Here is a 25,885-nt window from a genome sequence, read left to right on the forward strand (position 1 = left end):
TCTTTAGGTGGTAGTTGCACGAAGCAAAGGTGACATCTTGTTAAGAGTGTTAAACTTGTACTGCTTCTATAAGTGTGGTGGTGGAAAGTGGCGATGAATATTGTAGTGTGGATGATTTTTGTGGCTCTTTAACTGTGTAAATGGTGGAAAAGATGGGAAAAAGTTGAAAGGTTGTTGCTTTTTGTTGTTTTCCATTAACTGATGGTTACATGAAGCAGATGTGACATATTGTTTGGGTTAGGGTTTCCCCCCTTTGTTAGGGGTGAGTGAGGGACAATAATCTCGAAATGGGTTCATGGAGGATTTACATTTCTCTTGAGCTGTGTAATTTCTTTCTAGGACTGCTAGATCTGTGGCTGTACATGGCAGCATTTTTTTATCTACATGCTGCATGTGTGGCATTTGATTCATGTAGAGCTCTGGTTTTGAAGAGATTGCGTGTACACACAGAACACTTTAGCATACTTCTCATTTTCTTTTTCTGATTGAAAAATTTAAATGTAAAAGCAAGTGTATTTGTCTGAGATTAAAGTAACCTTCTCTCAGGATGAGGATATACTTATTTCTTCATCTTCTAAGAGGAAATTAGAATAACAAGAAAGGGATGAAGATCAGAACTATATACTGACTTCTAAGCAACAACTTCTTCTCATAGCAAGGGTTATGTGTGCTGCATGCTCGATTTGACAAAATATAACTTTGGCTAAGGATATCCTTGTGAGTTGTGAAGTTTGTTCTAACTTTTTGGTATATACCATCTAAGGAATTTTATTTGAATATAGATATTTAGGATCTTGTCATGTTGATATTATTAATTTCAAATCTTGTTTATACTCTATTTTTTGAAATCACAGTTTTCTCCAATTTATTTATAAAAGATGAGTAATTAAAAAAGTCCACTTGTTTATAAATTCCCTGAGCTAATCAGAATCGATCAAGTAATTTATGAATATTTGGTAGTTCATCAAGAGTGCAAATCATTTACAAATACTCCATGCATGAACTGCTTGTGCATTCATATATCGAAATTTTTTTCCCCTTGAAATTTGCTTATTGATGTTAATATAGGTGTTTGTAGTTCTTTCTACAGTTTCTTTTCCTTTTTAGTTCTTAAATTCTTTCCCACCAGCCTATTGATTTGTGGATGTCAAACTTGTCACTATTCATTATCACCAGGTAGTACCATACTCTTTTCTCACATAATAATGTGGATTTACTCCACAACACCCCCTCCCCACCCCCCCCCTCTCTCTCCCTCTGTGTGTATGTGTTTTTGTGGCCCCCACTCCTTTTATATAATTTAAAGCATCTTATCTCAAATTGCTCCTCCTCCCCCCCCCCCTCTCTCTCCCTCTGTGTGTATGTGTTTTTGTGGCCCCCACTCCTTTTATATAATTTAAAGCATCTTATCTCAAATTGCTTAGAAGAATTTGAATGGTGGTTAGAAGAATGTGAATGACATAAAGCGAATTCCATCTATTTATGTGAAATGCTACAGAAATATTCCTTAAGTCAATAATGAAGACAAACACCAGAGGCTAAGCTTCTTGGGTGAAGTGGGATTTTAACTGCATGTCTTGCATCAACTGATAATAGAAAAGTTGGTCAGATAAAAAAGAGGAGGATATAAAAAAAGCCTCTTCACTGTCAGTGGACTCCACTCCTTTCAAGACACGTGCTAAACCTCATAGTGGAGAGCTAGCTCTCTTATCATGGCCCAGTTTGACCGTGTTGACCCTTTCTTTTGACAAAGTTGACTGGCTGTATAAAGGTGCTCTGGCCTCTTGGGGTTGTTCATTCTAGCCAGTAGCCAGGATGGTCAGGTGAGGTGACCCAAGTCTATAATTTACATTGAGCCCCCAAACGAAATAAAGGAAAGGGGGGGGGAAGAAGGATTGAAATAAGGTACTTGGCTACACATTTCCACCCAAGCCTCCTTTTCTTTTATTTTGCTTCCTTGCATTTTTTTTTTTTTTTTTGGTAGTTCGAATCTCCAATGAGTGGCTTAGATTGATATGGTGGAGACCATAATGGATTCCTTAATAATTACGAGTATCATTTGATCTTTGAATGCATTATTTTATGCAACTCACATATAGTGCTTATTTAATGTAGATGTTAATTATATATTTGCAACTATTAACTCAACGTGCAATAGTAAAATTTTAGTTTGAAATGCATTAAGAATTATTTTAATGTATTTATCATAAATAAGAGTAGATTTATTTCTCTCTATTCGGATGGAAGTGTTTCATGGTGAATGAGGGCTTATATAAGTTTTAGGAAATATTATATTTTGACCTCCCTCAACTTTCAATATTTGCATGGGCACTCTCTCTTCTTTGAAAAGTTTTAATTGACCCTATTAACTTTTAATTTAACTCGATATTACTTTTCCCCTCATTTACTCATGATTAGTGTGAGGGTTTAAGGTCTACTTCTTCCATCCTTTATCCTTCTCCTTTGGCAAGTAGGAGGTGGTGGTAACATCGATAGTGATGTCCCAGGAGAGGGCTCGATCGATGTTGAACTGCTTCATCGTGTTAAGCACGAGGAGAGCGGCACCCCTACCTCCTCTCCAAGTATGAGACCCTTACCAAAGGCCAACAAATGATAGAGTAAGATCCTTTGCGAGATTGAATCAAAATTGCCATGATCTAAAATGAGGGGCTCAACAAGCATTGTCAACATAACCTCAAGGATATGATCAAGAAGCTTCTTCGCGAGTGTGTCAAATGGGAGCATCTCATCATCAGCTCCATGGCTCCAACTACACCAAGAACTCTACCTAGAGCTTTATAACTCTAGCTTCGCCAAGCTCCTCTATGTAATTGTTCGCATGAAACCAAACAAATTCTAAACTGGTCTCGGACAAATGAGGCTTCTTTTTGTTAGGACAAGGGTATATTAAAAATTCTAAAAAATTTTAGGACTCGCATGATGTTAAGGTGAGTTTTTTTAACAAGCCTAATTGACAAGGGCAAACAGGAAGGTTAAATTGCAATGAAGATCGAATTGAGGGATCTAATTAAAACTTTTTAAAGAAAAGGGCCTGTCTGTGCAAATAGCGGAAAGTTGAGAGGGACAAAGTGTAGGTTTCCTAAATTTTATGTAATCACTCGATCTTGGGTTTTTGATGTCCTCTTGTTGCATTTCCCTTTGCCTATGTTAAACATCATGTTCAAATGTCACTTTCCAAGAATATGGTACCACATATGGATAAGATGGTGGCTATTTGAACAAGCAACATTATTGATGGCAAAATGAATGCAAGCAGAGAAACTTTTATGCATGTCCAGAGTTGAGCCTGGCATTCAAAGATCTTGGACTCTCTATAGGTGTAAACTTCATTAAATCAACTGGGAACTACTGCAAATTATACATTCACCTATTCATGCATTTAAAGCTTTGCTTTTTCACTAGGCCATGGGGTGTCATTGACAAAACAATAGGAGACCAAATAGGCTATCCTACTTGTGTCCCACGTTTGGGTCAACTTAGCAGTCCTCTTCTTTGTTATTTTTCGCTATAAAACATTAATATGTAGGTTTTTGGCTTGGTAGGTGCAAGTAATTTCCAAAAATTTGTATCACAACCCATTCATGTCTAGCCCACTGGAGTTAATGCAACTTCTTAAATATGAGGGCATGGAAAGAGAGGCTTACATGCATTAGAAAGTGGGACCTTTTATTCCTCCATTTGAACAAGTTTGATGAGGTTCACATGGGAACCTTTCCCTGTCAAAGTTTTCCACCATAGACCACAATCTCACCCTCTATCTCTCTCTAGAAACTTGGAGGAATATAAAGATGAAGGATGAGGGTGTTGTGATATCTGAGTGATGGTAGCTATTCCCATCACAAATTGTTGTTAGTATCATTTGTGGCATCTCTCTACCAGGGAAAAAAGATGTCCACTTTCTACTGTTGCCACTAGGCTACCTATTCCTTTATTTTACACTCTTTGGAGGACAATGCCAATGGCATCCATCATATGCCCCCCACCCAAAGTCCTTTGAGATATCTCTTCATCAGCTCAACCAATGGGGCCACTTGGGTATTCTTTGGTACACCTCAGCTCAAATCTGCAGATCTTGTCCCCCGTCCGGCCGAGATCTCGATATGTTCTACAGGGCAATACGAACAGGCTAAGATTACATTGAAGAACAATGGTAATGTTCTCCTTAAGAGGCATTGAGACATATTTCTAGGGAAAAAAAAAATCAACTGCTGGTGATGCTTTTCCTTAGGAATCTGGCATGGGAATTTGTTGGCATCATTCAAAAGACAAGGACGATTTGCAAAGAGATTTGTTGGGCCCATGAGAAGGTAGAGACACTTGAATACATAAATAAATTTAAGAATCTTAACTGGCAGTGAGTGCTTGGCTTCTATTCATCAATGTAGATCTACCTCATAGCATGATGCATTATCATCCATCTTGATATGAGAGGGAGATCCAATTTGAAGACTTGACATAAGAATTGCAGGGTTATCCACACCAAGCAGCAGTTAGGATGTAGCAATCACAATGGAATGTTCCATGACAATATATGAGTTCCATCCAATCCTATCAACTAAAAGAACAAAGAATATTGCTATCGCCTACAAGGCATTTTTTGCAAGGCATCATAAATTAAGATGTGGTCCACTTGAATCAATATTAGTAACTGTAAGAACAAAGGTAGGTAAGAACAACATCAAATCCTCTAAAAACGGCATGTCGATCAACTACTCAGAAGATCTTTGATTACCCAATAATCAATTCAAGAGCAGAAGGGATCATGAATTTGTAGCACAATTACCCAGGGTCCTGTGGACCAGAACATCTTTATGGAGCTGGAAAGCCTGATGCTCTGTGCAAATAGACAATGAGGCAGCGAAAGATGACAAGAACCAGAAATCCAGCTAATCATGCATGGACAATCTTAGATGCTGTCGAAAAACTTGAATTTCCAAGAACTTGATGATTGTTGATGTGTTGATTCAGCCAATGTTCCATGTTCGATGTTCGGTGCAAAGGAGAATCGCAACGGCAATCACTTCATCATGGTGTATGTCCATCAACTCTTCAAGACTTAACCCTGCAGCCAGCCAGATGCAGGGATTGGGAAATCTACACAAACCAAGTAGAAAACTCAATTAACTATACATTTAAGTGCTTAGTGAAAAGGATAAAAGCTAATTGAGTCATGAGTTTAAGAAGTGGTCTCAAGATTGAGCAGAATCTAATGAGAACATATCAGGAACTCAATCAAAATGTCTCTTTTTTTTTTTTTGTTAAATTCACTGGAAGTAGGTGGCCAGGAAACACACATTCTCTCTTTAAAATTATTAATGGTGAATCCCCACAATCATTTATCACTGAATTTATTACATCTGTTCAACTGAAGACTAACAGAAAAAGACAAGTAATATCACAAAACCAACCAAGAATTGCAGACTACAGGAAGGGTGAGTACACAGAAAAACTGTGCAGCCTGGACCATTAAATGATCCAAGCACGTTATTGCAAGCAAAAGACAATAGCATGATACATTACTTGACAGTTCATCAGGTTGAAAAATGAGGCAATGTGAAGAAAAAAGACTGATTAATTTCATCCATGAAATTGTTGTGATTCCACGGAGGCTTTTGAACGTTCCAGAATCCATCTTCATCTTCCCAAACCAACAGTGATCAAATGACTACACGTCAACATTTTCATTTTGATAAGATTAGTCTCTCTCTCTCTCTCTCTCTCTCTCTCTCTCTCTCGCTCATCGAGTCGTAAACATCTTGGGCTAGTCCTCTTCTTCTCCAAAGCTTAAACTACCTCAACTGAGTATTATCAACCTAAACCTTTTTTGGTTGGTCCTATTAGCCCGACAGCCCGGGTCGGAGATGCGGCACACGGCTGCACATCCTTAGGATTTGATCCCATGGGACACTCAAACTCTATCCTTTTTCCTTTAATCATTTATATCATTTTTAACTTAGGCAACGGTAAATTACCCTTATACATTAATTCAAAGAATAATTTATAATTATTTAATAATAATGAAAAAATTTAATCAATTTCTCTATAAAAATATTAATCATAAATCTTTTAATCCTTAAGCTCCCCACTAAAATCAAGTTCCGTTTATTCTGAACATCTGAAAGAAAAGATATAATGAGCTTTATGAGTCCAGTAAATTACCAGAACCTCTAGTTCAGTTAAATATTTTATATATAAAAAAAAAAATTTTAGATTACATGACTTTTCATAAAAATATTTTAATGAGTATAAAAGCATACCATAACAATAAAATTGAAATACATATTTGTTCGAAATAAAATTTTTCAAATAATCAAAGATCGACTTTTCACTTTTACTCTCCTAGTCTCTTTGACTATGATCACGATTGGCCCATCGCTAGCATTAAAAGAGATTAGATTTTGACTACAATATGCTGTTTGTTGGTCATGCACTAGTGATTGCCTCGTTGGAGGTCCGAAATGAAAACTAGCTCTAATATCGTATGGAGAAATATGCTCTCAACAGTACATACCAACGACCCGTCTTATCTGACTAGGCCCAAAAGTAAAACTAGTTTCTGACTACAATACATTGTCAGCTGGCATACATCGGTAATTGCCCCATGGGAGGTTTAGAAGGAGATTAGATCCTATCTCCATATAAACATAGTCAGATTAGAGAGTAGTAAAACCAACACGTAACACTTTTTGATGCAACGAAATATAATTCATGTCCAAGTATATCATATATATCCGATCCAATATTTTACAAACCATTTTTATGTAGATCACATAATATACTCAATTTAAACAAATTATCATAGCAATAAGTAGATTTTCAAATTAAATCATGTGTATAGCAAACACACTAAAGGTAGAGGTAACTTGTCATGTTTGTCCTAAATTTTTATGATATTTTACCAACCAGGAGTATTAATCAAAACCTAAAATAATTAAGCATCCTATTAGACTTCTAAACAAAAGATAGTCAAATTTACACTATTGAATTTTGTTTAACATTCAAGGTCTCAATCAATCTTAAGATCTAAATATTTATCAAATATAGGTCTTTAGGTGGAAATCATGGTTACTTGTATGTGACGGATTTGGTTGTGATCAAATCCTATCACTCTCCAGATTTACGATCCCATCGGATCAATTAAAATTTTTAATTTAGATCTAATTTTATAAATTAAAAAAAATTATAAATTTAGGTTCGATCTGGATTAATTGAAATAGAAAGGAGAGAGAGAGGGTGACTTGAGTTGGATAAGATTAGAGTCTGAGTCTGATTCATTAATGATCATGATATTCAATGTAAGAATCAGATGAGAGAGAATAATTTGAATTTATAATAAATAATAAATAAAAAAATAGAAAGAAAAGAAAGAAAATTAGAAGAAGAAGATAAAAATGAGAGAAGGAGAAGAGGGAAAGAAAAAGGAAAGAGGAGAGAAGAGGGAGATGAGGGGCTTTGCGGTTGGTGGATGAGGCAGTGGCCAAACCAAAGAAAACACTCAGAATCGAGTGTTTGATCAGCTAGAAATGGGAAAATTAGGCTCCAATCAAGGAAAATAATGGAGGGTGAGGAAAGAAGACTCACTGGCGATCAACAGAGGCGGCAAATCTTAATCGACAAAAGTGAGCTTCGATGGTTCAAAAGGCAAGAAACCAAATTAAAACAGAGCAAGAGAGAGAGAGGGGCAAGAGAAAGAGAGAGAAATGGGGGTTTTGGGTAGCCAAACTTGGGCTAAGACGGCTCGTTAGCTGTTAGAGAAGAAGAAGGAATGGAAGAGAAATGAGAGTGCTCGATGATGCCAATTGCAGGGGAGGAGGTAGGATACGGCCACAAAAAGATAAGTCTGGCCTAACACTGACTGTTCGTCGGTTGCATTGGCCTCCAACGGCCTCGACAAATTGTAATAGTCCGGAGATCTCACACCGGCCATCGTTGGGTAGTTTTATCATCAAATGATGGGGATTGGGCAAGGAATCGAGATCCCCCTTGTTTTGATCCTAATTTTTTCTTTTTTATTCAAAATTCGAATTGAAGCCGGTAATGAGTTTGCCCATCTCAATTCAAAGCTGGCCAGGTGATCGGGTTTCAAAATTTCCAAGATTCTATCTTATATTGGTACCAATTTATTACTATATTGTTTTGCCTGGTACAAAGCTGGTTGGGCATACCAATACTTAGCATGCCCTTAATACCACAAACCAATATAATATGGTATAATTGGTATGCACCAGAACCAAATGGTACGATACCTCTTGGTCTAAACTATAAAGTATAACTTGAGTGACTGAACCTAATTACCTAAATCCTGTAACAGATACCAAAATCTGAACCCAAACAATTTCTCGTCACTCTGCCCTTTTTCATCCACATCCATCCCAATGCAAATCCATCACCAAAACCAAAATGTGAATCTCCGTTAGTGCAATACTTGTTCATCACCAAGCTAAATATGAGTTTTATTTGGCCAGCCAACACCATGCTCCACTACAAACCAACCGGCCAAGGCCAATTAATCTCAACCCATGAAACCACACCTTAACAGCCAAACCCATCTAGAGTTCCAACTAGGTGAGCCCGGCCTTTCATGAATCCATCATGACAAAAGCCCGAGAATTGCGATCAGAATAACAACAAGGCACCTTAAAGCCACTTTATAGCCACTCTACACGTGCCATTCTGTCACCAATGTAGAAGCCAACCGGTACACCGCATTCAGTTATCTACCCCCTTAATTATGTCTGTGAATACGTCCCGTTCTCATGTTGGAGGGGGTTGAAAGAAACCAGGTGAAACTTTTTAAGATAGACTTTCAGACTTAATCAAGCTTAAATATTTTCTCCTCATCTTCAGTGGCTCAAAGCCTTAGACATTTGCAATTGACGAGTCGATCCGAAATCCCTAGCCACCTTCCTTCCAATGCCCAGACCCATTCTTAGCTTCTTAAAGCCACATTTAGCTTTTCTTTCTCAAGCATTACAACGGTAGTTTTACCCCAACCAAGATTCGTAAGCTAGACCTCCCCACAAGGGGGAATCCTTTGGGAGAGGGGTGCCAACCAGATGAGTCAACAATGTTTAGCAAAACATTTAAGGTGTGTTTGGTTAGGGGGAGTTAGACTCTGAAATGGGAATAGGAAGGGATGGCTTCTATTCTAGCTACTGCAGTGAGTTTTGTTCCCATTCTAATTTCACCCCAATGCTTCAAAATTTAATCTCTATTTTTTTTAATATTTAAATTTGATTTCGATTTCAATCATGAACCAAATACTTGAGGGGATATGATAATTCCGATATCCATTCTAGCATATTCTGATTCCGATTCTAATTGCGAACTAAACACACTCATAGCTCTTTCTTTCTACTTATAAATCAATCTGCTAGTTTCTTTTGTGTCCCTAACCTAGATATGATGCAAAATTATAATTAACTCTTAAGAAAAGCAACAAGCCGTTGTTACCAAAAGTAGGCACATCTAACCTTACAATTTAAGCTGTTTTTATAGATATCTATTTTCATTAGACAAATTATTTTCGATACAGCGCTCTATATTTAAGAACAAAAAATTTTATAATGTAGTTGGAAAATTTTGTCCCTAAGTTTAAGTATGAGATGGGCAATGCACATTTACTACATACTAGATGCATGTTTATTGAATATTTGATTTGTATATTTTGAATATCCTATGCTTATTTGTTTAGGCTACCGCACCTTTGTACATAAAATTTTTGAAGGTCATGATTTCGGTCATCTCAGTAGATGGCCAACATTAAAATGTATAAAATCTTGGTTCATCTCTATCAACATAAAAAAATAGTGAATTTTAGCATAAAGATATCAAAATCTTGGCTAAGAAGGTACATTCAAAATTGACAATCATATTAAGATACTAAATTTAAAATTTATATTTAAAATATTTAAAAATATAGGAATGATTAAAAATATAGTTAATAAGTTAGTATCATACCAACGGATATTTTACGGTCCCTTGATTTATATCGATGAGATACTCGAGATATATGATATGTTGTATCAGAAGGTGTCTAACATTGATGCAAATCGAGATCTAGACATATAAATGAGTTGAAGATGAGCAATTCAGCTGGGTTATTTTTTAAGTTGAGCTCAAATAAGCACATTCAATTTTAAGCCGAATATGAATTATTTATATAGGAGGAGCTTAAAGTTTTCAAAAACTTTATTTATATAATTTGAATTAATAATCTTAATTATATCGTAATATTATGATTAAAATATATTCGATTATATATAATAATCTGTATAATTTATAATAAATAAATAAAAAAAATTATAAGTAAATAATAATTGAAATTATACACTACTTATATATTTATATCTCGAGCTAAATACAGCTAAACTTGGATGAGCTAAGCGTATCTCTAACTTGACTCGTTTGCCACTAAAGCAAACTGAGCTCCAACGAATCCTCCCAAAATTATTAATTAAGTAGATTTCCAAGCAAAGTCCACGCAGAGCAAAGTGCATCCGGTTCATGTCCAACCGAGCCGCCAGGGTCCGATCTTTTTCACCGCAAACTCCTCGATACTCCACCGCCCACCCGTGGCTCCTGCTCACTGATCTCTCTTCTCTCCTCTTCCTCTCGTCGGCGTCAATGGCGACGATCATCGACGGCAAGGCGATCGCCCAAACCATCCGAAACGAGATCGCCAGCGAAGTCCGATCCCTCTCCCAGAACTACAACAAGGTACAATCCCAGAACCCTCAGATCCCACCTCAATCCCTCCAATTTGTCGATCGAATTTGAGGTTTTTAGGTCGTAGATGATGGGATTTTGGTCGGGATTGGATTCTCAGGTGCCGGGTCTGGCGGTGGTGATCGTGGGGACGCGGAAGGACTCGCAGAGCTACGTGAGCATGAAGCGCAAGGCCTGCGCGGAGGTGGGCATCCGGTCCTTCGATCTCGATCTCCCTGAGGATATCTCCGAGGCCGACCTCATCGAGAAGGTCCACCAGTTGAACGCCGATGCCGATGTCCATGGTTCGCCCCTCCCCCCAAGATTCCTCCTTTTTTTGGCTTCATAATGTTGGTCTAGTGGTTCATGTACTTTCATTCAGCAATGACAGCTCAACTATAAGAAATTTGGTTCTTTTTTGTGCGCATGTTGCTTTTGTTGGTTCTTTTTGTTGTATTCCTAATGTAATGAGTAGGAGATATGAATGAGGAGTTCATCAAAAGAAGAAACATGTCAACTTGTTAATTGGTCGAGTTCCACTGAGGTGCAGTTTAGTTAATTTTAGCTCTTCTAGTTTGAGTATCGATTTACTTGAAGATTGTGCAGTAGTGGAGAATCACCAGATCAATTGTGGACGAGCTGAGTCACCTTGGGTAGGTTTGGACAAGGTTTGGGAGCAAGATCCATAACATTTGTTTGAGATGCCTCTTTTTATGTGAAATTGTTTAACTTTTCGAGATCTATGAGGGTGCTATCATCTCGGGTTCATCGCATCTGCTGATGTGGTGTTTCAATGGCATTTGGGTCTCGAAATGGTATGGATCAAATTAAAAGTTACCTTGTGGATAAGACTTTGGCTAGATATCTTCCAATTTGGGTGGATAAAACATAGTTGATATAGAAATCGAGATCTAGCTCCAAGAAATTTTGGCTTTGTCATAATTATTTCTGCTTGTCACTTTCTATTTAGAAAACATTGTAGCCTCTTTTAACTGGAAGAGAAATTCCACCTAGATGCTGAAAGAACAGACCTCAGTAATATATACAGAGGACCTGTGTAACAGTTTTATCATCTTTAAGGAACGTAAAGGACCTAATCCTGCTTTTGAAAATTTTAATATTCTTTATTATTTTATCTTGAGAGATGCGACTTGAGCAGGTTGAAGAAAATTCTTTCTTCCCTGTAACTGGGTTGTGTAGAGATGCCAAGAGAGTGGTGTTGAGTATTTTCATTTATTAATGGAGGAGATGACGTCTTACTTCCATGTAACAAGGGAAGCTTGTTTATAGAATAAAAATACCAGTTGCCTGTTTGTTGAATGGATTTAGATCCTTAAGTGTTTTTCTTACTTGTTCCTAGCCCTTTTTACTAGATTTTGGTGTGTTTTTACATTTATGAGGTTTTTGCATAACTTGAAAGGGATACCGTTATATATTTTCTATGGGGGGGGGTTACATATGCTGCAGTGTTAATTTTCTTTATGGTAGGAATATGAGAAGATGTTGTGGAGGTTGAGTTATAATAGGATATTTTGGAAGTGGACATTATTAGAAACTGGACTGTGATCTTGTCATGCCAATATGTAATGTTTGAAGGCAAGTGCTTCCTATTCGCTTTCAGAAGATTTTCTGATCTCTTGGGACTTTAGTCCCTTCTACTTGTGATGTGGATTGGGCTTGGTAGGTTCATCGACTCACTTTTATGCGTGGATGTTGGAGAGAGATGACTGGAGGGGTTTTAAAGACAAGGGTGAGTCATTGACATAAAGGGTTGTGCAAATGTTTTGAAGGCAGGTACTTCCTGTGTTGATCTTTCTAGTGCCATGCTGAATAAGATTGTAGCAAATTGAAATATTATGTTATGTACTTAGAAGAATGTTGATAACTTTGATGAATTTCTGTTGTAGGACTCAGTGAGCAGGTGCCAGGCTGGAAGTATTGTTTGAACTAGCTCAGATTATAACGGACAGCTGTCATTGTAGTGACCCTGAGATATACACCCTATTTGCAAGAATTATATATTGCTAGATGTATGCGGCTAAGCCTCATATGAGTCAGCTTGGGATACCCCTGTTGTTACATGTTAGAGTGATTGATCTTGGGGTCATCCCAATATTGGTGGCAGTACAGAAGAGTTCAGGTTCAGTCATAATCATGCTTGTGGGGGAGGACATCCGAAAAGATATCATTGACATACTATCCTACGAAATTGCAGGATTTCTTTGGAGATGCTTTGTTTATTTATTTATTTATTTTTTGTTTAGAACTATTTGATATATCCATTTGCAATCACTCGCTTTGTTGGTTTTGTTTGATGTCGCCCTTCTGTTTGTTTTCCTTGGGAAGATCTCTTTTATTTTTCCTGTTTTATTTTCATTTCATTTTTTCCAATACACTCTATGCACAAGAAGAAGAAGAAGAAGAAGAAGAAGATCAAGATTGCATATGATTTATCATGTCTTTGTTATTTTTGGATTTATCATGTCTTTGTTATTTTTGACTATGTTATTTACGTTGCTTTATTACAGATGTAAATATACTATGAAGCTCAGTAATTTCCTTCATCAATGTGGTATAATTGGAGTCAAGGAAATTTCCATTTTGTTGTTGTATCAGAAGACAAATGCACTCCTGAAACTTGCACACGGCCATTTTTTTGTGGAAGTCAAGCATGTTTCAGTGCTACTGTTTTAAGGTGTCATTTGTCAATTGACATCGCTTGAGAAGTATGACACATCACCATCTTAACTGTCATATTGTGAATCAAAATATGTGTGACTAAGTTAAGTCCCATTTATGACTTTGCCATCTGATTTTTGATTATAACATTTGTAAACCTTCTCAAGACGTTACTTTAAGCTAGGTTTTTTCTGTCCAGATGCATTATCTTACTAATGTCACCAAAAAAATCATAGTACAGGCTGATAATCACCAATCTATGAATCACCTCATGTTGTTGAGATGTTGCAAGTGCATGTGCAAGTAAAACTATTCTTAAGATTTTATGTTGTAAAACACAATAACCATGTTTAAAACCTGCCCAAACTGCATTTGGCTGGACAATAGATGGAAATATTTTCTTTTTTTTGCTGACCTGGACATGGTAGATATCGAAATTCAACGACATGACAGCTGTCTTTGTAAGTGGAATAGGGGTTTACCTTCACATGCAAAAGCATATAAATGGAAAGAGATTTCAAAATAATATCTGAAATTCCATGGCAATTACCATAGACAATCATGACAAGAACTTAAAGGATATACAAAAGGGGAGCTGAAGAATTTGTAGATATAAGTTTGTATCCAGTTTGTTCAAAGCATTAATTGCTCCATTTTAGCATTTTACATGTAGCTAACTATATTGTTAAAAGCAGTTTAAATCATGTATAATGATATCCACAGATCAGGTCCATAATCATGTTCATACTGCCCAGAAAAAAACTATCATCCCCCATAATTGGATGGCTCGCTGCTTAGACCCTGCATGGAATAAGCATCAGTAAAATGGACGGGGGAGTTTGTCTACTTAGTCTCTTGATTCGGTTGTGAGAGATAATTATCCTTCCTTTTAAGCATATCATGTTATTGTAGCTACTTATCCTTATATCCTTTTACAGACCTTTGTCTTTCCCTAATGTTTTCTGGTATTTTTCTCCTTGGTTATTTTTCTTATTTTATAGCATTGCTTTCCAATTTTATCTATTACATGTCTAGTTACTTCTATAAGCTGGGTCTATATTGGACTCCTGTAGAACTTACCAAATTAATCTCTATTTATGCTAGCTAGCAAGTATCTTGGGGTCTTAAGTTTGATGGACTCTTGCTTTCATGCATAGAACTGGCTATTGTATTTTAATCTTAGCTTTACTGAACCAAATTCTGAAACTGGAGATTATTTTACCACAACACAGGATTCCTCTTTTTCTGTATACGCTTGTATTTAATGATATTTATTTGCCTTACTTTCAGGAATACTTGTTCAACTTCCGTTGCCAAAGCACATAAATGAAGAGAAAGTCTTGAGTGAAATCAGTATTGAAAAAGATGTTGATGGATTTCATCCTCTAAATATTGGCAAGCTAGCAATGAAAGGCAGAGAGCCATTATTTCTCCCCTGCACTCCAAAGGTATATTTTTTATTACCAAAAATCCTACCTCCGATCATGATAGCTTTTCCTGTCATATCCATATCACAATTTACCTTGCATACTGTTCTAAAAAGTGTACCAAAGTTGTATCTGATGATTCGGTCCTAAGGATCTTAAAGGCCTTGTGAACTACCAATAACATTTTGAGCGTTATCTGAAGAAATACTAGTTTTGGGTTTTGATACATGCAGTTTCTTCACAGGGATGCCTTGAACTACTATCACGAAGTGGTGTAAGTATAAAAGGCAAAAAGGCAGTTGTAGTTGGTCGCAGCAATATTGTTGGATTACCAGTGTCCTTGCTTCTTCTGAAAGCAGATGCAACTGTGACAATTGTTCACTCCCATACTCAGCATCCTGAGCATATCATCCGTGAGGCTGATATAGTTATTGCTGCTGCTGGACAAGCAATGATGGTATGCCACTACTTAACACCTCTTTATGCTATTATTTGATTTCTGTATCCTTTTTATGTCTAAAATCTTATTGTTATATGTTAAGGTCATAGTGATAGATGGCAAGAATGCTCAATTAAGCTTGCTAAAGGGTACTCTGGCCAAGCCCGGAGCTAGTTTTACTATAAACATAGATTGTCAGTATTTTTCCACCAAAATAATAATGTTAGCCTATGAGTGATGCTAAATATGATCTTTGCACTGTGAGCAGATCAAAGGAGACTGGATAAAACCTGGAGCTGCAGTAATTGATGTTGGAACCAATGCTGTTGATGACCCAAGTAAGAAGTCAGGTTATAGACTTGTTGGGGATGTGGACTTCCAGGAAGCAAGCAAGGTGGCTGGATGGATCACTCCAGTTCCAGGAGGTGTTGGCCCAATGACGGTTGCTATGTTGCTTAAGAACACTCTGGATGGTGCTAAATGTAAAATTGCACAGTAAAAATAGACATTTTAGCTAAATTTGTTCTTCTTGTTGTGCATTTAATTAGAGAATATAATAAACTATTTGATTTGAGACTATTATTAATCACTTTTTCTACATCAGTATTGTGAACTGAGTGCCTAGATTGAAATATACCTCTTTAGGTCTGAGTATTAAAAAAGATCCCTATTTTTCTAGTAGATAATATGATGAACAGTTCAATGATAACATCAACCTGATTAGCCAATTTGCTGAATTCATAAAAATTAAGGCTTTTTAATATTAAGAACTTGAGACTGCTCTCAGGAAGTGAAATTTCAGAAAATGGCAGCTATTTGATCCCCCTCTTTTTTCTTGGTAGTATCAGCTATTTGATCTTTGCAGTGGCCTCGTCTACAATTATAAACAGGTGTTATCTGGTCAGTGGCTTAGTCATGACTATATTTGTCAGAACTGAGGAATGTATTCAAAAATTTAGTGATTGTGTTTTCATCATCACTCATTATTTTCGCATGCATTCTCTCCATGATTCCCATTTGAAGAAGTATTCCATGGGAAAATTTTCCTATGGCTTCCATGCAGTAAATTGTTTTTCGAGGTGCCAAATTTTGGGGGCAAAACCTTCTTAAGCATCGAAGAGCCTGTTCTCTTCCAATGGTTGACATTGCTGATCGCATTCCATCTCCGCATCTCTTCTATGTTGAAACAAACTCATATGTCTCTCTGGCTGCTACTATACCCTTTTTTTTTTTTTTTTTTTTGTTGCCCTTTATCCATATTTGATCATTATTCCATTAAACATTATGTCTGCCAAGGATACATAGAACTTGGATGCCAAATCATTCATTCGATTTGCTTGTGAGAATCTCGACCCTACTTCCACCCTGCATGTGATTCCTGCTGCTGCAGTGAATGGTAGAGGGGTGATCATGTATTGGAAATCTTGTGCACAGCCATGCATCCGGGACTTTTCTTTTTCTTTTCTTTTTTATTGGAAACCCAAGCTTGAACAAGGTTTTGAGCCTGGTATCATTGGGTCCTCTTCATGCCAAAAAAAATATTTCAGAAGAGTTGCATATGTCAGATGCTTTAAAAATACCAAAAATTTAAACACCATCTCCTCCCAAACGTGGGAGGGTTGCAACCTAAGGACTATATAGCCCATGGTGATGGCCCTGTTGATTATTTCTAAGCTACCGGGAATGACAACCTATTTAAAGACAAGAATTCATATATAATGAAGGATGGCAGCAAGAAGATTTGTTGAGAATTTTGTCTAATCTTAGGCTGTTTCAAAAGTCATACCGAACATGGTTCCCACACATGCTTTGAAGCATGGGAAGTATGATATCAGAAATAAATATTTTGTCAGATTTGGTGTCGCATGTACTTAAAGCGCGTTAGATGGCCTTAAATCAACTCGTATCAAACCGCATAGAGTCGCTCTAACTTATAGCCTTTGGACCAACCTATGAGAAACCCTGCAACAAGCTGCCGGACCAAGTACTGTACCCCACATGCAGAAATGCACACTTCCAAGTTCTAATCATGTAAAATTGTGAATTGCATCGTGCTTTGAACAATGAACATCCACAATTACAAACTGCATCCATCCTTCTTGATAGCAGCGGTTCCTGCTCATTTACCCAAGAAACAGAGTCATGCAAGCTACAATCCAGAATAAAATCTCCAGGTCAAATTGTGAAGGCGGGCAAACGATTCTTTTACCAATCAAATTCCGCATAAAATTGGTTGCAGAACCAGTAAATGAGAATAATCGATCACAGTGACGATTTTGAATTTAAAGGATTTGCATTCCTTATTTTTATGTTTGTCTATTTGTTATCATTTCCATTTTCTTAACAAAATGATGGTGCTATCTCTCTCTCTCTCTTCAAAAGAAAAAAAAAAAAGGAAAAAAGGATCATGCTTACTGATGACTTTTATTAACTTGCTTATTACTAGTCTCTGATTGGAGAGAAAAGGCAAGTTGGCTTTAGGAGATCTTAGGAGGCAGCAACTTTGCAACTAGGGTGGAGGCTTTGAATTGAATTGGAATTTGAGAGAAGAAACAATCCCTTGCTTTTCTTTCGCCATCCATATGAGGTGGCAGTGACTTGAAGTTTCCTACATAATTATTATATAAAAACAGAGCTCCCTACATTGACTTTGTTGAGTGAATTGGTGTTTGCAATGAAGATTCACAAAGGTTTAATGGCAGTGATTAGAAGTTTCTCCATAAGCCTTCTCGATTTGCATGTATACACATATATACCCAGAAATTTAAATCTACTACTTGCACATTTATCTTGCAAACTAGCCTGCTGTTTGGCATGATTTCTGATAAAAGATCACAGCATGATTGAACGGTGATCTGAACTTTCACTGTAATTTATTACTTTGAATGGAGCTCTATGCAAACCCCGCGCACAGGCATAAGTTAATGGTAGAAAGCAACACCTATTACATCATAACATTGCTTTGACACCCAAATTAATGGACGCTAGAATGACGACCTCTTTATTATACAGACCTAGCAGCACTTAGAAGTAATTCTTTGCAGGCAAGCCTGGAACCACATGTAATGCATGGTGCATAAAACTATAAACAAGCAATGATTTGTGTTACCAAGATCCAGTAAGATAGGTAAAATTCGCCCAATATAACCTGCATATCTATGTCCTGAAATGAAAATAATCACAGCACCAATCACAAGTCTGAAAAATACTGATAGTTGCAGGGTTTTAAAAGGATCCAACAGCAATCAATATTTGTAGATGTCAATTGACATGCAAAATGAAATTTAGAGCGCACCACATGCCAGTAGCCTAACTAAAAAGCACTCAAATCCTTTTCGTAACAAAAAAACGCGCTAAACAACCATGCCTAGAAGTAGCAATTGTCTATTGCTGCCTGACTTCATCTTTCTTCTTCTGCCAAAGTCTATCCAGAGCACCGTCAGCATCTCCCTGTAACACAGAATGCAATATGAGATTTATATAAACGTACAAATGGAAATTCTAGACACATAATGCAGCAAATTCATCGTTTGATCAAGTGAACTACGACAAAAAGTCGAGTTACACTTGAGTCGGCCCTGCTGACATCAGGAACCAACTTCTTATGTAAAAGAACACAAATAGACCAGTTTTTTTTAAAAAAAAAGAAAAGAAAAGATGGCTTTAATTGTTACATGTCTGCTCAGTTACAGACTGTCTCGAAGGACCTTGCCATGACAACTAGGCACACATCATGGATTTGATTTTGGTGCCATTATAAATGTTGAAAATGGAAGATATATCAAAACTGTTATAATGGTCACTGAAATATTTAATCAACATTCTTACAAAACTATGGCAATTATGCAACACCGATACTGTATTCTCTTCAAATGATTCTACTTTTAAATCTTTATTGATTGTTAAAACCTTCACACAAGCTGACTTACTAGTGTTCATTGTAGCTCTTCCCATGTACAATGAACTAAATGATATTATTTATTATATATCATAATCAAATAAACAATAAGACTTAATAACATTGCAATAGATGCATTCAATCAATAAGAGGGAGGTATTACCCGATCAGGTCTAAACTACCAGGTGAAATTTGCAAGGTGTTCATAAGCATAAGAGTAGGATTAGAGGCAAGAAGGATGCAAAGTAAATAAGGGGAGAGGAGGAGCGAAGTCATTAAGCCAAGAAAATTAGGGGACAAAAAGGGAAGGAAGTCATTAATCAACTGGGTTGAGTTGAGCTGCAGCTATTTCTTGCTTGTATGAGCTTTTAGCTCCTATAAACTATCATGGGGTCTCAAAGAATCTGATCAAATGACATGCTTGCCTTTTGACTCCTTCTGGCCCTACATTTTTGGGCTTTTGGCTTGTTCCATAGGAACACCATTATTTATGTTTCCTTTCAATTGCTGCTTCTAGTACATCTCATACTGATTTAAAAGTATCCAAAAATAGCAATCTGGGCTTTATTACTTCAAAGAGATTGTACAAAACTATTTACAGAAAAAGATAAGAATAAATAGATGTTAGTTTATTCAGTGCATATGTTTATTGCTATTATGATTAGGACGATCTTACAATGTTAAATAAGCCTGAAAAAAGGGATAATTAGAGCATGAATAGGAAGAAATAAGTCGGTATGTCTTCAAATATTAGGCCAATGATTCCCAAGGTAAAAGAAAGCAAGACTTCATCGTTGTCGTTGATAAGGGTGGCAATACCACCCAATATTTTGTAAACAAGCTAACCGTTAAAAACCAACCTGACCTTAGAAAATTCAAATATTAAGCATTTAAGATTCAACCATATACTAATAGAAGAAGATATGAACAAGCACTGTATTATTCAAAAACTTAAAAAGGAAGAGAAGAGCACAGTAAATGCAATGTGTGTGCCAGCCTATCCCATCTCTAAAAAATCCAACAATGGCCCAAATCGAACATTTGCCTTGAAATTATGCAATCCAACAAGTACAATAGCACAAGCTTTCATGAAAAGCACATGGTTTTATGAATATCAACAATATCCTAGTCTCTTGCTTTCAGAGGATTTTTCTGTCATTTGCTGTGCAACTTTTCCTCCACTGGGTCCATGTGATCCCATGAAGGTACAATGCAGAAAGTGAGAAAAGAGAAGCTTTCAGAAGGGCATCATATTAGACATGAAAAACAAAAACCTTTCTGGTTGAATTATTCGCTTGTGAAGTGAATCTGTCGAACATAAAATATTTTAACTGTTATAAATCACTTCAAAAAAAAAGTTCCTATTTGAGATATCACCATTTTCTTTTGTGGGGATTTTAGGGTTAAAGGTGAAGAGAAGTATATAAGGCAACACCTTGGACTACCCTTATTTACAAGAGGCTTCTACCGTGCCAAATCTTCCTAAAGGGTGGAAGGTTGCCTTGCTACAGGGACAGAAAAGCAGACTCTAGCATTTATGCTCATCCAAAATTGTCAAAATCTAAAAAAGCCTGATTAATCTCAAACTTATCAACATCAATGGGACCTTATCTGGACAGTCCATAATGGTTTCCTTTAGCTCTGATGCTTTCTCCAAGAAACATATGAAGCATGAACAATCTTGGGAATTCTTGAAGAAAGATTTGAGTAAACAAGGCCATGCCTCACATTCTGACAAGGTTTGCTGATTATCATCATACATTTCTTCTATCTTCAAGAGGGAAAATTGATGTAAATGTATTTATCAGCATACCTGTTTATGCAGTGTCAGAATCTGTGAGGACAAAGGATTTAGTTAATGCAGAATTTTTCATGAAAACACTTGATCCTTGTATCCCGCATTTATCATTATTCAATTACCTCATTCTTATCAAATGTTAACAAACTACAACAATATGTACATGATGTCGGGTGAAAAATAAGAAATGTGGGAAGAGAAAAGAAGAAATTACCAAATTAAACGGGAAAAATCAATAAATTCAGCAATCTCAACAGTCAGTACAAATTTGCAATATTACAATTCAAGGAGATATGCTGACTTCGCATCAAGATTTTCTGCTGACTTCAAAATGTCAGCAATATCCTTATGTTTACAAATGACCAAGGAGGCATAATCTAACATAAGTCTATCTGCCAAACCTTTCCAGGGTAGAAAAGTTGCCTTTGAAGCCCTCAATCATCTAATTTCATAGAATTAAAGATTTCAAACAATGTCATAGAACTATCAAGTCAAATTAACAAACAATGCAACTCTGCCAGCTTCAAACAATACAGCACTCCTAACTAGAAAGAAAAAAATTACAGGGAAAGGATGCAGACCTGAGCGCGGATGAAGCCGCTGAGTGCAAAAGTAGTAAACTGGCCAGTGTACACCCCACTCTCATCCAAATGTCCTATGTTAATCTGAACTGATGCATGGTCCTTCGCAGTGATAAGCCTATTTGTTGCCGAACTACAATAACAAACATTTAAGGATGAAACATCAATACGTGGTCAGCTATTATATGAATTGAGATAAACTGACAACAAAGAAACAACTAAAAGTTAAGGTATGCGAAGGTGATCCCCTTCAAGATATACCATTTCCTCGGGATGTACAAATCCATCATCTTGCCCTCCTCGTTCTGCATCTTGTTGGTGAATTTGGTTGGACAGCAGCGTATAGAACAAGGAAATAGCCTGAAAGAAAAGAGAACCAAAACCTTCACATCAAAAATACCACGGGAAGATGAAAAATACTAGCTTGACAATTTCAACAAGATTTTTCTTTTTTTTTTTTTTTGAAAGCCACATTGCACTACAGGACTGCTTGCTTTCGACATTTTAAAACAATTGGATAAAATCAAAACGATCAATAAAAAGACAGAGAGAAAAATCTTTAATAGCTTATCTGATCAAGATTAAGAATCAAATTCAATATAGAAAATGACATAACGACCTGTAATCGAAGCAAAAAGAAATTGGCAATCATTTTTTTCTACAGCAAAAGGAATCACCCAAGCATATCACTAGGAGGCGGAAAATATCCATAAACAGCAACTAGAAATTAGCTAAGAAAAAAAATGCTGTCACAACAATAAAGGAAAAAAAAGGGAAACATAAAGCTATAAATAAATAGAAACACCAAGACAGGTCGACCAACGATCCCTAAATTCTCTCACCTCCACTATGCCAAAATGATGATAATTTTTGAAAAACACCTAAAACCAAACACATCCGGTTTATGGTACAGATACCGAGAAACTAAGCAAGTTCGTACATTGCTCACTTGCCGAGATCAAGATTATTCGAAATTGTACAAAAGCCGGACACAATAACATCCAGTGTTACGAACAAGAAATTAGCAATCTACGCGTATGAAAACTGGACCCAATACATTGATAAGTTTACAGGTCAAAAGTGACAAGAAAACAAATAATTATCAGAAAAAAGAAAAAAAGAAATCGCGGATCAGGGGACACCTAGGCTAAAAGGCATCAAAACCTAATCTTCGCGAAAGAACGAGGAAAGAAATTAAAAAAAAGGAAACTTTTAGCTCCCTAAGACTCTAGGGCAAAGCTGCGAAGAACGGAACCTTGGCATTGAGATGAATTCGTACCTGAGCGAAGGCGAGAGCGCGAGGAGGACGATAGGAGCAGGCGGCGAAGTCTTTCGAGCTTAGTATATATGGTCGCCAGGAACCCTAGGGTTTTGGGTAGGAACCGACCCGTAGCCGAAGTTAGACAACCCGTCGGGCACGAGCCCCTAACTAGATCTGAGCTTGAATTATGTTGACATAAGTAGATCCCACCTAATGAACTCAAACTAGACTCTGATTGAAGAAACAATTGAAACAAGTGATGATTAAAATTTCTTGTAGTTCGGGGGCACGATCTAGATTGCATGTTGATCATCAGCTACACGATGAGATCACGGACTCCAGCGGCTATACATGAATCTTGATGTGGCGCATATTCATTTGTCTAACCTCGGTGATATTGGGGTCACATTAGCAATGTTTAACTTCATTTATCTCGGGTATAGATTAATTGAAAAGATGACCGTGTCAATGTAGAGAATTGGTGACAATAACGCCCTCTTGATCATCATCGTACATTTAAAGCGACTATACAAACAAATGAGGTCATTACTGTACAATTAAGCATGATCAAAACTATTGTTGCCTAATTAATACATGTTTCATCTGCCTTGATAACGGTTATCGAACTTCCTCTATTTAATAGAGACTCCTTAGATATGTTATCAAATCGTTTTAACTCTTACAACACTCATTTTTTCTTTTTTTTTTTTCTTTAAATTTTAACTAACTTGAGTATTGAAGGATTTTCATTGAAAAAACTCCAACAAGAAAACTTTCTTTTCCGATTCATTTGCCAACCGAGATGCTCTGTTGGCTATATCCTTATATCCACATGATGCATCGAGAGGAGACTGACTTCACTATTACTTTGGTCATAGCGATCTTAGTCTGACCATGGATTTCAGCAACAACAAATCCCACTTAAAGACAATCATAGTTTGAATATGTACGTAGGTCAAGTTGGATGTGATTTAGAATGGTGGCATGATGCTTATCATGCAGTTGATGATAAGTGCTTATTGGTTTGAAGAAAAAATGGATAAATCAATCCATAATTTGAAAAGAGATATGATATGGGTAGAATCTACTTTGGATTTGTTCCCAAATTTTAGACTCACAAACCAAATAAGTTTCATCAAGCTTGACTTGATTAGTGAAATATGATTATTTAACTAGTCAAGTATGGTCCACCCGATGAAATCCACTTTGGGTTTGTTCTAGCACGTTTCATTTTGAAGCCCTCTAATGACAACACACACATGCTTTTCGCATTGTTGTGACTTTTTCATTAAAAAAATTGAAAAAAATTCTATTTTTATTCTTTCAAAAATATAATTAATTTACTTTTTTTTAAAATAGAAAATAATAAAAGCCAGCGATGTGGCTGACAACAAAAGAGAGAAAAAGAGGAAGCAAGATGAGGTTTATAGTTGAAAATAAAAGAGAGCTCGATCTCAAGCGGAGAGGCGCTCAAGGGAACAATAAAAGAAGAGAGAGTATGGATAGGACTGATGATGCAGACGGGACGGGAGATAACTTAGCATTAGATTGAGAGATAGCCCCCAAGGCTTGGGGAGTTGGTGTGATAGAAAAATTGGTCCTTGACTTTATATAAATACTCAAAATTTATACAGTATATAGCCAATATGAGGCTCAAAACTTATCTAGTATATAGGCAATATGAGACTAAACACACACCTTCATGGATTCTGACATATATGATATCAGAAAGTTAATAACTTAAGAGTCTGACCTATATTTTTTTATAGTTATTTCATTCAATATGTGGTGCACTTGGTGGTCATCTCCCGCTTCTCCATTTGTTGATGTTCGACCCATTGGAGGTGTTAGGTTTTTCTTATAGTGTCATGCTTTTGCACATCTCTTTGTTCTCATGAGCTACACATTCTTAATTAAATCCTTGGATCTTGTTTTCCATCAATGCTTTCTTTGAAGCTCATTCAGCATCTGGATCCTTCTGGACGGTGTGTGGATGCTTAAGTAGTATCTGAAGGGTGCATCCACAACCTTCGTATCCTCTGTTGTATTGCTATTCAAACTATTATTGATGGTTTGTTTCATTTGCTAGTTACCGCTGTTGCTGATCTTGCTTGTTAAATGTTCGTGAATGGCTCGGCCCCGGACGGTTTAAAGATTGCCGGTAAACTTCCAAGTTCACAGTTCTGGTTACCACTGGTTTTGACATAGCTGACTCATATTGTTGCTATGCTGCATCACTGTACTATAATCAAACAATCATCTGTGGCAAAATCTGTCCACGGGAATTTCAAGTGGTGGCGATGTATGAACTTAATTTAAAGTTTTAGAGCACATTTGATTTGCAACCGGAATGAAAATTCAAATCATAATGGATGGAAATAGAAATTGGAATTAGCTATATACCTGATATATTTAACTCGTGATCAGAATTGAAATGAAATTTATTTGTTAGAACATAATAGGGATTGGATATTAAAAGGCTAAAATATTTTTATTTTCTCATAAAATTGAAATAAGAATGAGATTACTTTTAATCAAATAGTTAGAATATTTTTTATTTTAGGATTCAATTTTCTTTAATCAAACGTCCGTAGAGATGGTCGCTTACAAATAAGTTGACTGGGTGAGTTCACACGTAACCACCACTTGAATAAAAAAATTTTAAATTAAAATTGGCAGTTCGGAGTTCCACGACCCAGAATATTTGGCCTACTCTGTGATTGGGATTTCAAATAGAATGTATGGCTAAATTGATATTCTACGATGAAAACTTAATACGATGGAAAGTAGAAATATATATTTATATGAACCTTCTTATTTACAAGTAGTGCAAGAAGTGGTTTAGAAGCTGTTCTGACATTCCAAGAATCAGATGCATTTGGGTACGTCCTGTCTTCAAGTTCTGTCTTTTAGCTCTCTGATTTGACTATTTGTGGATGCTGGTTAGTCGTTACTAGGTAAGAGCCGTAACGGATCAGGTTTGGTTATATAAAAAAAAATTAAAAAAAAATCGTATACAATTCATTTGTAATCAAACTTTTATTTACATAAAGTCATATTCAACTTAATACCCG

General features: G+C 36.5%; 2 protein-coding genes across 2 annotated transcripts; one reads left to right on the plus strand and one right to left on the minus strand.

Moving 5' to 3' along the window:
• Positions 1–10,487: 10,487 nt before the first annotated feature.
• Positions 10,488–15,871, plus strand: LOC105052500 (bifunctional protein FolD 2). Its single transcript, XM_010933330.3, has 5 exons — positions 10,488–10,740; positions 10,850–11,033; positions 14,698–14,855; positions 15,079–15,291; positions 15,542–15,871. The coding sequence occupies exons 1-5, from the start codon at positions 10,528–10,530 to the stop codon at positions 15,770–15,772; spliced, it is 999 nt and encodes a 332-aa protein (XP_010931632.1). The 5' UTR covers positions 10,488–10,527; the 3' UTR covers positions 15,773–15,871.
• Positions 15,872–18,468: 2,597 nt separating this feature from the next.
• LOC105052501 (small ribosomal subunit protein eS21) lies at positions 18,469–22,968 on the minus strand. Its single transcript, XM_010933331.4, has 4 exons — positions 22,830–22,968; positions 21,812–21,910; positions 21,551–21,683; positions 18,469–18,723 (listed from the first exon to the last, which is right to left on the minus strand). Exons 2-4 carry the CDS (start codon positions 21,859–21,861, stop codon positions 18,658–18,660), a joined length of 249 nt encoding a protein of 82 aa, XP_010931633.1. The 5' UTR covers positions 21,862–21,910; positions 22,830–22,968; the 3' UTR covers positions 18,469–18,657.
• Between the last annotated feature and the right edge of the window lie 2,917 nt (positions 22,969–25,885).

This window comes from Elaeis guineensis, chromosome 10 (genome assembly GCF_000442705.2).
Source record: "Elaeis guineensis isolate ETL-2024a chromosome 10, EG11, whole genome shotgun sequence".
NCBI lineage: Eukaryota > Viridiplantae > Streptophyta > Magnoliopsida > Arecales > Arecaceae > Elaeis > Elaeis guineensis.

Coding starts and splice junctions, on each gene's coding strand:
- LOC105052500 (XM_010933330.3), top strand. CDS start 10,528: ATGTCCAACCGAGCCGCCAGGGTCCGATCTTTTTCACCGCAAACTCCT. Junction 10,741..10,849: donor TCTCCCAGAACTACAACAAG/GTACAATCCCAG, acceptor TTGGATTCTCAG/GTGCCGGGTCTGGCGGTGGT. Junction 14,856..15,078: donor TTCTCCCCTGCACTCCAAAG/GTATATTTTTTA, acceptor GTTTCTTCACAG/GGATGCCTTGAACTACTATC.
- LOC105052501 (XM_010933331.4), bottom strand. CDS start 21,861: ATGCAGAACGAGGAGGGCAAGATGATGGATTTGTACATCCCGAGGAAA. Junction 21,684..21,811: donor TTGTACATCCCGAGGAAATG/GTATATCTTGAA, acceptor TTGTTATTGTAG/TTCGGCAACAAATAGGCTTA. Junction 18,724..21,550: donor GCGGCTTCATCCGCGCTCAG/GTCTGCATCCTT, acceptor TCTGTGTTACAG/GGAGATGCTGACGGTGCTCT.